Genomic DNA, 15,886 nt, shown 5'->3' with positions numbered 1-15,886 from the left:
TGTTTATAATTTACAAGGACTTAATCAATATTACAACTTTGTTTTTGCTTGATTACTATGTCGGTGAACCGGTGTTTTATTTCCTTAACCAAGAGTTAACTGTTTTTTCTTTTATCTGAATGAATCACAAAGACATTACAAATAGTAGAGGGAAGATTTGAATTTGTGTCATATCGTACAAAGGCTTTCAGTCTTTGCCATAGTGTCAAGAGTCAAGACCTCATTGTTAATTATCAAGGAACAAAAGTTTTATGATTTGTTACTTTTATTGGATAGTATGAATGTATGATCGATGTTATCTTTGCAAGCAATAGCAAAGTGGTACATTTAGTTTAAATAGCTCTCACTATAATTAAGTACTTGTCTCGTTCTTCGAAAATCTTCTCAAATATGAGCACTAGGTATGCATTATCACATTTATATACTTATATATAAGTAAAAACATTATTATGCTTAGCTTGATAAAATACTTATGTTCAATAATGCACGAGAGCACCTCTAGGGCTCTAGGCGCGACAAGAGAAGGGGATGAGGTATTCAATAAAAAGCCTTTAGAACAATTGACGAAATTATCCTTTCTTTGATTGCAAGAGTGGTTTTATCTTGAAGGTGTTTTGGAGATTTTTTTTTTTTTTTTTTTTTTAGAAAAATTTTGGCTATGTAATTTGTTACTTGACTTACATCTCGAGGTTATCATGGGAGGATCGGAAAGTCTAACCTAGTGTCATACGGAGTATTTAAACACTTCGAAACTCTTATAAGAATAATATGATAAAATGATTAGAATAAGGGATACTTTAAGTGGTTAGACCTCTTCTTTTGGTTTCAGGTAATCCTGGGATCAATTCTCATCACTCGCCCTTACCTTATGGCTCTCTAAACACTAAAAAATAATATCATAAATTTGAAATCGTAAAAGTATAATATTCCGTAAAAATTTCAATCTACTCATAGGCTCTTGCAATCATGCATTACACAATGACTAACCTAGGTTATTATCCTACTAGTACTTATAGATAAATATACTGCTAGTATTAATGAAGATATGGGAAATATACTCAATATTAATGAATAGGTATGTAGCTAGTAATTAATTAGTAGCTAGGTTAATTAAGAAGAGTATGAAATAGGGTTGTAAAATCTATGAATTAGGAAGAAGCTAGAGCATTGCACGTGTATAGCTTCATCTGAGCATCTACTGCTACTTTATACTACATGTCACCTCATGAAGTGTGGTTGACTTGCATAGTAATTAGTAAATGTAACGTACGTTATTATGTCATGAGAATTGAACCATACAATGATAATACGGTAGAATTTATACAAGTATTAGGTATAAATAAGTTTCGTCAAACGCCTAGTTATGGTATAGGTAGTGAATAAAATCTATTTTGTTAAGCTTGATGATTAGTGTACATGAAAACATCATAACATGTTACATATTAAGTATACAATAATAAAGACATAAAGTAGTTTTTTTTTTTTTTTTTTTTTTTTTTTTTTTTTTTTTTTTTTTTTTTTTAAAGAACATAAAGTAGTACTTGGTCTGGCCGGATCAATCACCATTAGAGCCTAGGGACACTATGGAGGTTTACCTTTTTTCTGAGTTTCTAATTAATTTTGATCTAATATTTAAAGCAAAATAATTTTTTTTTATTTTTTTTTATTTTCATTTTTTGGTTAGATTATATTATTTTATTTAGAAAGTAAGAGTAAGAGTTAGCTCGAGCAGCTACTATCTAACTCTTGTTATGGATCATAAGCCAATCAACTAATAAAATAATAATCACTAGTTTACTTAGTCTGATAAATGTATAATTAGCAGAGAATAATTGAGTATATGCACTTAATAGTCCTCCATTAATTAAATAATGCTCAAACGGCATTATTTACTTCCTTAATTAAGCATATTCTACGTACTTCCTTTGGCTATATGGCATCATAATACAACTATACAAGTTGCAAAATTTTTGCAAGTTGTAAGATTTTTTGATGCCTGATATAAGTATTTCATTGTTTCTCGGAAATCCAAGCTTTAAAATTAAGAGCCACAAAATTAAATAATTTAACCAATCAACCATGTTGTATAATATAATATAATCGCATAGTATATAGTATAATGTATAATCAAGCAAATAACTCAGACGTGGAAACATTCATGGCCTCGGATCTTTGTAACACGCCACCCTTAAGTTTGAGCTTTATGGAGCAATTTGCAAACGCAACCAAATTCACACAGAATATACTAATTCTCCACCACCCCACTATCCTTTTTAGGCATCTATCTTTAATTCTTTATGTTAGTAAATCAACTAGGATTAATATATGATGTAAGTCCAAAAGCTATAAACTTTGTTAGCAAACATGAATTATGAGTGTGAGATCAGTAACGTAACTTTTGCGTTTTGTTGATACTAGCTTGTATATTTGATAGGTGTAATTTTATTTTATTTTTTATACTTTTGGGTTATTTCTTTATAAAAAGGTAATGATATATACACCCTTCGCATTTTATTACTTGCTCCACTTTTATTTTGCGGCCGTATTTTATTATTTGCTCCATTTCGTTTTTAGAACATTTTTAACAATATATTACTAATTTCCTACCCACTAGTGATCCCCTCATATCGTAATTTAATATTTTCTTATTCTTTCTCCTCCTTATACTCACGTTTGTTTTATCATATTTTTTTTGTTTTTCAACCAACCCCACTTCCATTATAAAACAATGTTTTCTACTATTCCTCCTAAAACTCCATGTCTAGAGAAATAGAGCAAGTAATAAAATAAGGAGGGAGTATATATATTACCTCCATCCATTTCATATTTGTACAACATTTATAAAAAATAGTTGTTACACATTATATGCATGCAACAAATGTTTTCTTTCCTTTTTAAGTTGTCATTTTTTTTTATATCTTTCTCACTTCATCACATGTATCATTATATTCATCAATACTCATAAATAAATTTTGCCTAAGAGTCCGTGCAAGCTCATTTGTTGAACATAATATGAAACGGAGGCAATATGTAACTCGAACATACACCTATCTTTAGAGTTTGTTAGAGTATTAATCTAGAAATGTATGACAAAATCACATATTAACGGTGTAATCAATATTTTATTTCATTTGTATTCATAAGGATTAATTTAAGAAGAAGTCTTTTTGGAGATTTTTTTTATTGTTATTATTTTTTTTTTATTATTATTGATCTGGATGTATCTAGCTAGCTAAGCTAGTATCTAATTAAGTGGGTGCAATTTCAAGGTGTATTTTCAATTTTCTTCCCATGCAAGGTCGATAATGATGCTTTAATTACACTCTATTCATCTTATTTTCACTTATTATTTCAGATTTGATAAGTTCAGATTAGATAAGATAAGGGCTAATTAATTTAGTTCATCAAATAGTATAACATAAGGGTTGAATTGATAAGTTTAGATAAAATAGAATAAGATAAAGGTTAATAGGTTCTAATTTAATAAGGTCTATAACACCTTATATATAAGGGCCAATAAGGCTAAGAGCTAATTAATTCGGATAAGATAATAAGTTCATGACTGATAAGATAAGTGGAATTTAGGTTAATTGACCATTATCTATACATTAGAGTGGGAATGTGCATCAAATATAAATTCTTACATGTGTCCCTTAAATATATTCTTTGTAACTACCAACCTAACTATAACATTTGAACTTATATTATGGCTTGGTAGTTTATATTTTTTGACAAAATGACCAAATTGATTTTAAACAATTATTGAGACATCTTAATCATAGGTGCCTTGTTTGGCATGAATTTGAGGTAGAGTAAAGAGCTAGATGACATTTTTAATATATTGATTATTAAATATATATAGATCTTAAGGCAACCAATGACTATGCTCTATAACAATCATGTGTAACATACATACTATGTACGAAGTACAAGTGTATCATTGAGACAATTAGCTTTTGCAAGTCTATCATCCACCTAAATCAAAGGCCTAATAAAGATATGAATCTTATCTCATAAAATGATGCTTTTTGCTTCTTTTCTAGTTGACTTAATATGTTTAAGTGTATATTATTGTAAGAAAAAACAACTTAAACATGTAACTTTATTGTAGTAATAATGAACATATGTAAGAGCTAATTAAGCTAGTTAAATTCATTATCATCATGATGTCAAAAAGCTAAAAGAAATTGTAGGTTCCGAACAATTTGTGCTTAGCTTGTTGAATTCTATTGAAAAAACACGTGAAAACAAGAAGATTATTAGCAAATAAAGCTGTAAAAGCTAAAAATATATAATTATTCAAGTATAGCCAGAAAAGTTTGACAATTAAGTAATACAAACATGCATGCATGTTTTATTTGGCCAGATTATTAACAGATTACAGATGATTCTATTAATTTGTTCAATACAGATCATCAACTAAGAAGAATAATGTATATTCATCTAACAAGTAAAATCCAAAGTGTATGAATCTGATCTTCATCCACGAGCTAAATGCCAGTGATGTTGATACGCCATTTGCTGTTTTGGCTAAAGTACTTTGTTTGATATTGCATACTTATTTAATTTAGCTACTACGATCTAATTATAGCTTACTGTATACATACGGAATAAAGACTAGATTAATGGCCCGTGTTTTGCTCATACTCACCGAGTTATTATTAGACGATTCCATTTAAAAAAAAAATTAAACTTATAATTTATACGACGTGAAATACTTTTTATTTAGGCCTTATTATGTTCATCTTACTTTAACTTAAATTAATTCATGTCTCATAAGTACAATTATGATATGTTATGAAAAATAAGTAGTTCTGACAAGGGTTATTCAATTTCAAATTCAAGTTAAAATAAGTTTTAATAAGATCTAAGAAATTCAAGTTTAGATAAGTGAAAATCAGGTGAATACAACAAATCCTATTTGATAACGCATAAATGATAATAATGTATATATAGTGCTATACATGAATTTTATATATGCTCAAGTATCAAGTATATATGTATATTTTTGTAAGAGACAATGTGAGAATTGACATTTCAAAGAGGCATTATATTTTGATAATTATTGGATGCATCATGCATGGCTGCATGCATTCCAAACCTTTTTACTACGGTGTGAGATCATTACCAAGTAAGACTTAATCAACTCAATTGGTGAAGTTTGTTCTAGCCTCAAATTAAAATTTGAAGGTGTGGGATTCAAATATTATCAAATGAGAATTTTAATATTTTAATACTCTATATAAAGATAGCAAATGAGCTCGCGCTTAATTATCAATCTATATACTCTTTGTTTCTTATTATTTGCAATAAAGGGATTTTTTATGTTTCACACATAGTATCCTTTTGTTGCAAATGATAGGAAAAGAAGATAGTATTATCTTTGAGATATACTCGTGTTGCATATCAAAGGGTCGGGCCAACTCGAGCCAGAATGGGCCATGATTTCAGGTCAAGTGATTGGGTTGGACTAGAATTTGTAGGGCTTTGAGCCAAATATGGACCAGTCTTTATTAGAAGTAGACCTTCCTCTAACAAGGTGTATAATTTTGATTAATGGACCTTGATAGTTAGTTTGGGCTTTTGCCTAAATACAATTGTAATACAAACAAACTAAGAAGGCAACTAACGGGCAATTATGAATAACATTCGAGCTCGCCTCAAGCTCTGCCTTCTTCGCCCACTTCTTCTTGGCTGTTAGTCTATATTGTTCACCATTGTAACTCGTCCTTGACAACGCTAGCAGAATTTACGCGATCAATAATGGAAATATTTATACGACATCTACAAATAATTAACTCTAGAAATGATAATCTTAAGCATCAATAGCTATATATTTAATCAATCTATACAAGAACACTTGATATTATTTTTCTTATTTCATTCTGTTAGCCTCTTGTGTTAATAAACTGTATTTGCTCAACTATATTGTAAATATGTGTATATGTCTCCTTACTTCCTTAGCATTAGAAGCCAATGGAGAGAAAATTATAGTTCCACTTAGTTTTTGTACGTCCTGCGTTTCAAAAATATCTCAACATGGGAAGAAACACATGATTAAGAAGTGGATAAAAGGTGAGAGAGGATCACAAAATCTATGTGAAATACCGACAAAAAACAAATGAGAAAGGAAAATACATACTTCGTATTATATTATTGTAGTATTTACAAAATGGAAAATGGAATATTAGATTTCCTTGTTGAAATTTTTGTAAAACTTCCTACATAGACAAAGCTAGCAATATTTTTGAAACAAAGGAAATACTCCCTTTCTTACTTTAATATTACAAATTGAAAAAAAAAAAAAAAAAAAATACCTATCATCTATGAAAACAAATATCTCATTTCTCATTACAAATGCCCAATATTACGTGTTAATATTTATTATTTTAGTTGATGCTTATAATCACATGGACTAGTTTGTAATTTTGTCTTTTTCTCTCTTCTTTTTTCCACTAATTATAATCTTATACATTTTCATTTCTCTCATTTTAAAGTACTAACGTAAATTAAAAGAAAAAAAAAAAGCGTATCTCATACATAGATTTTTTTTATTTTTTTTTTAATGGTAAGAAGAAGCTCCTCAAATGAGCCCATGAAATTTGATCCCTTAACCTCAGGGATACAAGATTACGAGGTGGAAGTGCATATAGAATCTACTTCGTATTATACACTTGGATACACTTCCACTCCACTCTATTCCAAGAATGATTTTCTACTCCACTCTTAAACACACAACCCAATAATATCTTGGGCTCCTTAGTCCTTACAAAAGTGCACCACTTTTTTTTTTTCTTAAATGGCTAAATTGACCTTAAAATTCACCTTTTTAAGCCCATAAAACACAACACGCTTTTCCAAATTGGGCCATTACCATAAAACACAACTCCAAAACACACAACCCAATAACAATAAAGCATAACGGTCCCAATTCAAATTTTTAAAATTCAAAAAACATAATTTCCACCGCCCCAAAATTGCCAAATCCCCATTTTTTCGAACTGTTTTTTCTTTTTTTTTTTTTTTTGTAACGCCAACGGCTACAATTCTTTACCATAAAAGTATAAAACTCACAATTTTCACTCCCCAAAATAAAAAATAAAAAAAACCCTACCTCATTTTCTCTCTCCTCCTTTTTCTCTGATATTTTTCTCTCTCCTAAATTTGAATCTCCAGAAAATCGAAAATGAGAGAGTGTATTTCGATCCACATTGGTCAAGCTGGAATTCAAGTTGGTAACAATTGCTGGGAACTCTACTGTCTTGAACATGGCATTCAGGTAAATCCTATTTTTTTTTTTTAATTTCATTTTTTCATGAACTGAATAAACCCTTAATTTGTTTTGTTTTAGAGAAATGAGCCCTTATTTTGTTTATATGTTGTCAGATTTTCTGAGAAATGAACCTTAGTTTTGTTTATTTGAAGTGAGAAATTCGAGAAATGAACCCTAAATCTGTTCATATGGTGTAAGAAATTCTGAGATTTGAACTAAAATTTGGTTTAAATGTAGTAAGATTTTCTTTGATTTGAACCTGAATTTGATTTATAAGTTGTAACGAAATCTGAGAAATGAACCCTAATTTTGGTTGTTGTAAGAATTTCTGAGATTTGGACCCAAATTTTGTTTATATGGTGTGAAAATTTCTGAAATAAACCCTAATTTTGTTTATATGATGTAACAGCCGGATGGGCAAATGCCAGCCGAGAATACAGGAGCAGGAGGAGATGATGCCTTCAATACTTTCTTCAGTGATACTGGGGCTGGAAAGTATGTTCCTCGAGCGATATTTGTTGATCTTGAACCAACTGTTATCGATGAGATTCGAACCGGGGCGTATCGTCAACTTTTCCACCCACAGCAGCTTATTAGTGGCAAAGAAGATGCTGCTAATAACTTTGCTCGTGGACATTATACTGGTATTGAATTTTTGCTATTATAATGATCTTGGTTATGGATTGATAATTGATTGCTCTTTGTTTTTGCTGTTGGTTATGGAATGATTGGTGTGTTGATTGAAGGTCTGTGTATTAGGGATTTATTGAGGCATTTTGTCAAACAGTTTGTGTGCAATTTATGTTGAGCTCTTTTGTTTCCTCTGCTTTAGTTCATTATTGGTTTTGTTGTTTAGTTTGTTGTTGGTTTGATCTAGGTTTGGGTTACTTGCTTTGCTTTGTCGTGGGGGCTTGGGTTGAGGGATTTGATGAACATATCATGAGCGTTGCGTTTGTTTTCTCTTTTCTGTTTACTTTGATTTTCTGTTTGGCAAAATTGGCATTAGTTTTCTATTATGGTTTTATGCTGGAATTTTCTTCTATTATGTTTTTTTTTATCTGAATTTGGATCAATTTTGTTAGCTACGGTTGGTTTTTGGAGGCCTATATTTTGAGGATTTTGCTTGAGCTATTTAGTAGAACAAGTGCTCTGCATCAGTTTTGCATTCTTGCCGCCCTTGAAGTCCTGAGTTCTATTAGTTTTTGTATACTGTTTGATATTGTTTTGGTTTGGTTTTCCACTTATTGTTTGATGGTGCTCTCTAGGAGATGATTGGTTTGTGTGAGTCGTTGTCTAACAGGTTTATGAAATTCCTGTCTTCAATTTAGATATTCTTCTCTTTTCACCACCCAATTGTGTTAAACCACTGCACAACTTCGCTTTGTTAGTTTCATTATTTGAAATGTTGTCTATGATTATGAGAATATGGAAATATGTGTTGTATTTTTTATGTAAACTCTCTTCATCAATACTTTAATGCTATTTTTTGATGAACGATATTGGGGGTAAAAACATTGTATCATGCAGGTTCCTTTCATTCTTTCTATCGGCATTTCTCTTTAAAGTCTGTAGTTTTTACATTTACTTTAATGGTTTGATGTAATTCATTACCATGATTGCTATAAATATTTTCTTCGCCTATACATCATACATTCGTGACACCTTTGAAAAAGCAATTTTTTAATATAGCAAACCCTTTAATGACGGCTTTTTCTTTTATTTCAATTATCTTATATTGAATGGAAACTTTTTTGTTTGAATGCAGTTGGGAAAGAGATTGTCGACTTGTGCTTGGATCGCATCAGGAAGCTAGCTGACAACTGTACTGGTCTTCAAGGCTTTCTTGTTTTCCATGCTGTTGGTGGTGGGACTGGTTCCGGTCTTGGTTCTCTACTCTTGGAGAGGTTATCAGTTGATTATGGGAAAAAATCAAAATTAGGCTTCACAATTTATCCATCTCCTCAAGTTTCAACCTCTGTTGTTGAACCATACAACAGTGTCTTGTCCACTCACTCCCTTCTGGAGCACACTGATGTTTCCATTCTCCTTGATAACGAGGCTATATATGATATCTGCCGCAAGTCACTTGATATTGAGAGGCCTAGTTATACCAATCTCAACAGACTTGTTTCTCAGGTATATAATTTACTTACATTTGAACATTAAAGATACTAATAATTGTGAGATTTTTTTGGCTGAAATGATAGTGTTTTGTGTAGGTTATCTCTTCCTTGACAACTTCACTTCGGTTTGATGGTGCATTGAATGTGGATGTCACTGAGTTTCAGACAAACTTGGTCCCTTACCCTCGTATTCATTTCATGCTTTCTTCTTATGCTCCTGTTATATCTGCTGAGAAAGCCTTCCATGAGCAACTGTCAGTTGCAGAGATCACTAACAGTGCATTTGAGCCCAGTGCTATGATGGCAAAATGTGATCCCCGCCATGGAAAGTACATGGCTTGCTGTTTGATGTACCGAGGAGATGTGGTCCCCAAGGATGTGAATGCCGCTGTTTCCACAATCAAAACAAAGAGAACCATTCAGTTTGTGGACTGGTGTCCTACCGGATTCAAGTGCGGTATTAACTACCAGCCTCCAACTGTGGTGCCAGGAGGAGACTTGGCCAAGGTTCAGAGGGCAGTGAGTATGATTTCTAACTCAACCAGTGTTGCTGAAGTGTTCTCAAGAATTGATCACAAATTCGACCTTATGTATGCCAAGCGAGCTTTTGTTCATTGGTATGTTGGTGAGGGAATGGAGGAAGGAGAGTTTTCAGAGGCAAGAGAAGATTTGGCAGCATTGGAGAAGGATTATGAAGAAGTTGGGGCTGAAGGTGTTGACGATGAGGAGGATGATGGTGATGATGAGTATTAAGAGTTTGTTAAAAAATAATGAACAATAGGATTGAGTATTACAAGTAACTAGGGTGATGAATATTCGGGAATACCAATGGGCTCATTGGTAAGTAGTAGTGTGCGTTAAGCAGTTGTGTTTCAGTAGTAAACAGTGATGTGTTTCTTTGATTTCATTGTGGTTCAACTTTTCAGCATATAACGATTTTTTCCCTGCGACTTCAGTCTCTGTTAATCTGTTTCTGGTGTGAATCTTATTGTTTCATTCATTGTACTTGAAGTCGTAGTAGAGGCAATGAAGCAATTAAAATCCCTGATACAGCTATGATACGCTTCGTACTGTCTTTGTTTGTGGCTTTTCTCACTTTTTCATACACTTGTATCGGCCTTTTGAGTACGCTGGATTGTATGCCAAATAACACTTTGCCTTTTTTAACAAATAACACTTTGCCTTTTTTAACAGTTTGTTAAAAAAAAAAATTGGCAAAGTGTTTTTTGGCTCATACAATATATTATCATACTCAAAACCCCAAATCATTTTTGCCTTGAGTCAATGGTTGGAGACGTGATAATTTACACATTAACAATTGAAAGGCAAAGTGTACATTTCCAACCATCCTTGCGGCCTCCCGTGGTCTCATAGAGTGAATAGAGTCCATGGAACCTTGACTCTTTTCCTTTGAAAATTTGAAATCAAATTATTTCTGGAGATTCTACGATCCGGTGTTGAAAATCAAGTGATGGTGTTGACTCTGTTGAGGTGTTTGAAATTTCTCCAAAATTGAAGGCATAATTATTACACAAAATTGTACAATTTTAGGAGATTTCAGGACACGGTGTTGAGAGGTCAAGTAATGGTGAGGTTGAATGCTAAAAGTCATATAATGTCGTTTGGAATCATATGCATCAATTGTCAATTACATTAGAATACATAATGGCGGCCTTAAGCCAATGATAGATTGATAGACTAGGTCACCACGTACACTTACTCTATTTGTCACCACATACACTTTTCCTTTTTTGAATATGATGCTAGTATGTATAAGCCAAATAACTTAAGCTGCATTGTTTACATTTTCGAGCAAGAATCACATTGTTATTAGTTTTACTCTATTCGTCCATTTTTGTTTGGTACATTTAGAATCTAAAGTAAAATAAATCCCTCTGTTCCTCAATGATCTTCCAATTTGGAATCATTTACGTAAATTAAGAAAAAGAAGATTCATTTAAAGCTGATCATGTTAGGCAGAAGCCCGATGGTTCCGTTCGATCCTCCCAAACCCGAATTGGGCAATCTTTGGGCAACAAATTTTTGCCGGTTGTTTTTTTTTTTGAAAAAAAAAAAGAAAAAAAAATTGCTCTGGGTCATGACATGCATTTCTTAACTTTTAAATTATTTTTAGTGCCCGGTCCAAAAAAACTCGAAAACCTGCTAGGCCTGATCCAATTTATGGGTTTTGAGCAAGCAATTTCACCCAACTTCACCAAGTGGGTTGAATTTTTTTACCCTCACCCCGACCCGTCCTTTGATCACCAATAGATTCAGCTTAGAAGCATTTATTAGGGAAACTGATTTTGTTTAGGTGGCGAAGACTAAGGTATGTGGTCTTTTTATTTTTTGTCCTTTTTTTGTTATGTTACTGGAAAAGTAATATGTGCTAAGCATGTGTTAGTTATTAACCAAAGGGAGAACCATTTCATTTCCATATAAGAAAATCAATTAGGGTTTTAAATTTCCGAACACCCTCAACAGTTGGATAAGTGGATACGAAACCATAATATACTCTCCATTTTCTTCTGTAAACCTCCATACTTTAAGAATGATTATCGTCACACAAATAACGTTTGTCACATTTTGGATATGAGCACACAATGGTGTCTAAAGTAGATGTGATTCACAACTTATTCATCAAAAGTCCAACAATTCATGGTGTAATAAAAAAGAACAATCTAGATAATGAGAGAACTTAATGATGAGAAGAAAGAGAAGTGAGGAAATGAAGAAATAATCGATTTGCCATCAAAAGCCAAATCCAAGACAATCAACGGATCGTGGACCTCGAATAACATAGATCTACAATTCTGGAAGAGGGAGAAAACAATTGAAAAGGGAGAAAGTGATATTATCAACAAATTGAATTAAGGCTTTGAAGAGGGTTACGACAAACATCAACAAAACCTAGAATCAACCACTAAAGATCAAGAATTTTAGGAGAGAGAAAGTATGAATCCTTCAAAATTTAGTTAGGGCAGAGAAGGTGTTGGTGGTGCGAAAAATTAAAAATAAAGCTTGAAACACCACCATGCCGTAGATATGAAGAGAGAGAAAATTAGGGTTCTTACAGAGGAAGAAGATGAAGAAAGAAAAAGTGAGATGATTTTAAAAAGAGAAAAAGCATGTGTTGACATAAGTGACTGATGAATTGAGAAAATTTAGGCGGTGTTGAAACGCATTAATGAATCTGAACAACCCAAAAATAAAGTAAGATAGGTTTGATATTTCAATTTAACAATAACGGAAATTCATGGAAAAATCTGCTATAAAAGGAAAGATTCAAAGTAGGAAGATCCTTTTAAAATGCCCAGAAAAAAGTAAAAAGATCAATGTGGGTTGGAGGGATATTTATTTAATAATTTTTTTATATGAATGGGCGAGGGATTTGAACATGTGACCTATCTTACACAAGTCTTCAACCTTAAGTCTTTTACACCAATACAAACAAAATAGAAATAATTTTATTTTTTTTTGAAAAAAAAAGAGGAAGTGCTAGTATACTAAATTACTAATACACGAAGGTTATTATAAAAATTTCATACCAAAAACTTTCTATGAACTTGTAAGTAGACTAAATTCTCTTTTGATACTATAATTGTTTGGGGTAAAAATTACCCTTGCCACGTGGCCCGATGAGGGCCTGACACGTGTCACCCTCATACAAGCCCAAAGGGATCCAATTAGAGGATGCCACGTGGCATTGAACCCCCAATGGGGGAGCAGATTCTCATCTGCTATAAATAGAGGAATCATCCTCATTAATTGCTTATTCATAAATACACACACAAATTCTGAGCAATATTAATTGCGGAATCTCCCTGAATTAGAGAGAAATACCCATCTACTTTTTGCACGTTTACTCATCCAGAATCATACTAACTTGATTTTCGGAGGCGGAACTCCACCCAACCGGAGTTTCGTGGTTTTGCAGGTACAGAAGTCAGGCACGCATACTCAGTATTGTAAATCTCTCGAGGGACTCCAAAAACACCCGAAACATTTGGCGCCGTCTGTTGGGAGAGTACTACTGAGATGGCATCCGATACTGTACCGAATGCAGAGGGCAGCCGACCTCCGGCTGACCTTGAGGTCCATACGGACCACGAAAGTGGCAGTGGTGACGACTACGGAGTCGAAACCTATATGGCCCCAGACGGGTCACTTCGATCCAGGCGCACCCGTTCCAAGGAAACAAGGGAACGGGGCTAAGACAAAGCTGGTCCCAGCAACCCAAGCGGCAAGCCTGCTGATAACCCCAGGCGGCGGAGGGTGCCGCCCCCATCACCAGAGACGAGTTCATGAAATTCATGACGAGTTTCAAGGGGGAGATAAAAGACATAATCAAGAAGTCAAATGGCCTCAGCAAGGGTCAGTCAGCAAAGAAGGCTTATGGGAAGAAGCAAATCAAAGACCGGGTGCTTACTCCTCACCCCAAGCCCAAGGGGACGGATGGGCCCCTGATCGACCTTTCAAAACTTCGTTTCCTTGAAGCAGGGCAGCGGAAAGCCATCCGGCATACACAGCCGGATGGGTCCAAGAAGACTTTCTCTGACGCCCGGATGTTCATCCAGGAGAAGAGAAGTCAGAGCATGTCTCAATCGGCGTCGACGTCGACCTACCCAGACAGTTTCCAAAATGCTTCAATGAAGCATTCGGAGATGCAGCAAGGGAGTCAGTCACGCGGTGTGTTCGCGCGTATTGGCCCTCACGTGATCCAGCAGGCTCCGTATGTGCCCCAACAGCAATACGCCCCGTATGGATCTCCATTCATGCAATCGGTTTCATTTGGGGGTCAGGCGACATATCAAGTCCAGCCTATGGACTAGCAGCTCCGGCTGCTAAACCTTGGGGAACAGCCTTGGGCTTTCTCCCAGGAAATAACCGAGGCGGCACAGCCGGCCAAGGTTAAAAACGTGTTGGTTGGTGCCTACGACGGTACCACCAACCCGGAAGACCACCTAATGGCATACACTAACCTCATGTACTTACAGGGGTTGGATGACGCCGCCTGGTGTAGATGCTTCCCGGCTACATTGAAGGGCATAGCCCAACGATGGTTTGGCAATTTGCCGGCTGGGTGCATCAATAACTTCAAGACGCTTGCACACATGTTTGCGTCTAACTTCTCAATGAACATCCCTGCCAAAAAGACAAGTCTCGACCTAGGGGCTATTCAGCAGGGTGACAAGGAGGGACTTCGGTCCTATTTCAGGCGGTTCAATCTATGAGAATTCATATTCAGGGGCTGTCTGACAAAGTTGCGTATATAGACTTCTTTAAAGGTCTGAAGGATGGATCAACTTTCAAATTTGACCTAGTCCGTAAGAGGGTAGCTACCCTCCAGGCGGCTCTTATGGAGGCTGAAGTCTATATACAGGCAACTGAAATCTGCGCTATCAAGCACCCGTTGGAACCCAAGCGGTCCGACAGGAGAGACAGCCGGCCTACCCAGCCGGCCAAAAAGGAAGAAAAGAAAAGAAAAGAGGTCTAGGCGGCACATCCCACTGGTCAGCCGTCCCAAAAGAAGCAAAGGAAGTTGGAACCGTACGTCCCCAAGTACGAGTTCAACAAAGACTGCTCCTCCATCCTCATGGAGATAAAGGACCGGTTGACAATTGAGAAACCGACTGCAATGAAAAGCTCTTTCAAGAACAGGGACAAAAGCAAGTACTGCCAGTTCCATGAGGATGTTGGCCATGACACCAATGGTTGTTATAGCCTCAGGCGGCTGTTGGACCGTCTCGCTGACGAGGGGACTCTAAAGTCTTATCTGGTGAAGTCCAAGGGCAACCTAAAATCAGGCGGTGGACAACCGTCCAAGAAACCGGCTGCTAGTTCTGAAACTGATGAAGAGCACATCTTCACTATAGCAGGCGGCTTCGCAAGCAGAGGTCCTACCATCCGGGGTACCAAGGATAACATCCGAAAATTGTCCAACCCAGAGGATGAGGGCCAGGCGTCGAAAGACACCTTCCCTGAGGTCTTCATCTCTGAGAAGGATAGGGGAATGGTCAGGCGGCCTCATGATGACCCTATTGTCATCGAATGCAAAGTTGCCAATCAACGAGTTAGCCGGATCTTAATCGATACCGGGAGCTCATCTGACCTGATCAGCTACCAGTGCTTGACAAAGCTCAAGTACAAGCCTAGCAGTATGCACAAGACTCCTCACCCCCTAGTCGGCTTTGGGGGAGGGGTAGTGCATCAGGTGGGGAGGATTGACCTACCCATCCGGCTAGGGGACAAGGGGGAAGGGCGGCACATGGTTGTCAAGTTTTTGGTGGTCGAGGAATTAACCGCCTACAATCTTATTCTGGGTCGTCCCACCCTCAACGAGTCCAAGGCAGTCATCATCCCCTCTCTTATGCTGATCAAGTTTGAAAGGGATGACGGATCAGTGGGTGCCCTAAGCGGGGATCAAAAGACGGCTAGGGAGTGCTACCTCTCAGACGTCAGGCCGACTGCTACAGCAGCAGGTCATAAC

The 15,886-nt window shown here is 35.6% G+C and overlaps 1 protein-coding gene across 1 annotated transcript; it reads left to right on the top strand.

Moving 5' to 3' along the window:
- The first annotated feature begins 7,079 nt into the window (after window positions 1-7,079).
- Window positions 7,080-10,452, top strand: LOC110726488 (tubulin alpha-2 chain-like). The gene is made up of 4 exons (XM_021905964.1): window positions 7,080-7,279; window positions 7,683-7,917; window positions 9,039-9,409; window positions 9,493-10,452. Exons 1-4 carry the CDS (start codon window positions 7,187-7,189, stop codon window positions 10,147-10,149), a joined length of 1,356 nt encoding a protein of 451 aa, XP_021761656.1. The 5' UTR covers window positions 7,080-7,186; the 3' UTR covers window positions 10,150-10,452.
- The last annotated feature ends 5,434 nt before the right edge of the window (window positions 10,453-15,886 follow it).

This window comes from Chenopodium quinoa, unplaced genomic scaffold, assembly GCF_001683475.1.
Source record: "Chenopodium quinoa cultivar QQ74 unplaced genomic scaffold, ASM168347v1, whole genome shotgun sequence".
NCBI lineage: Eukaryota > Viridiplantae > Streptophyta > Magnoliopsida > Caryophyllales > Amaranthaceae > Chenopodium > Chenopodium quinoa.
This window is presented reverse-complemented; position numbering and strand designations above follow the sequence as displayed.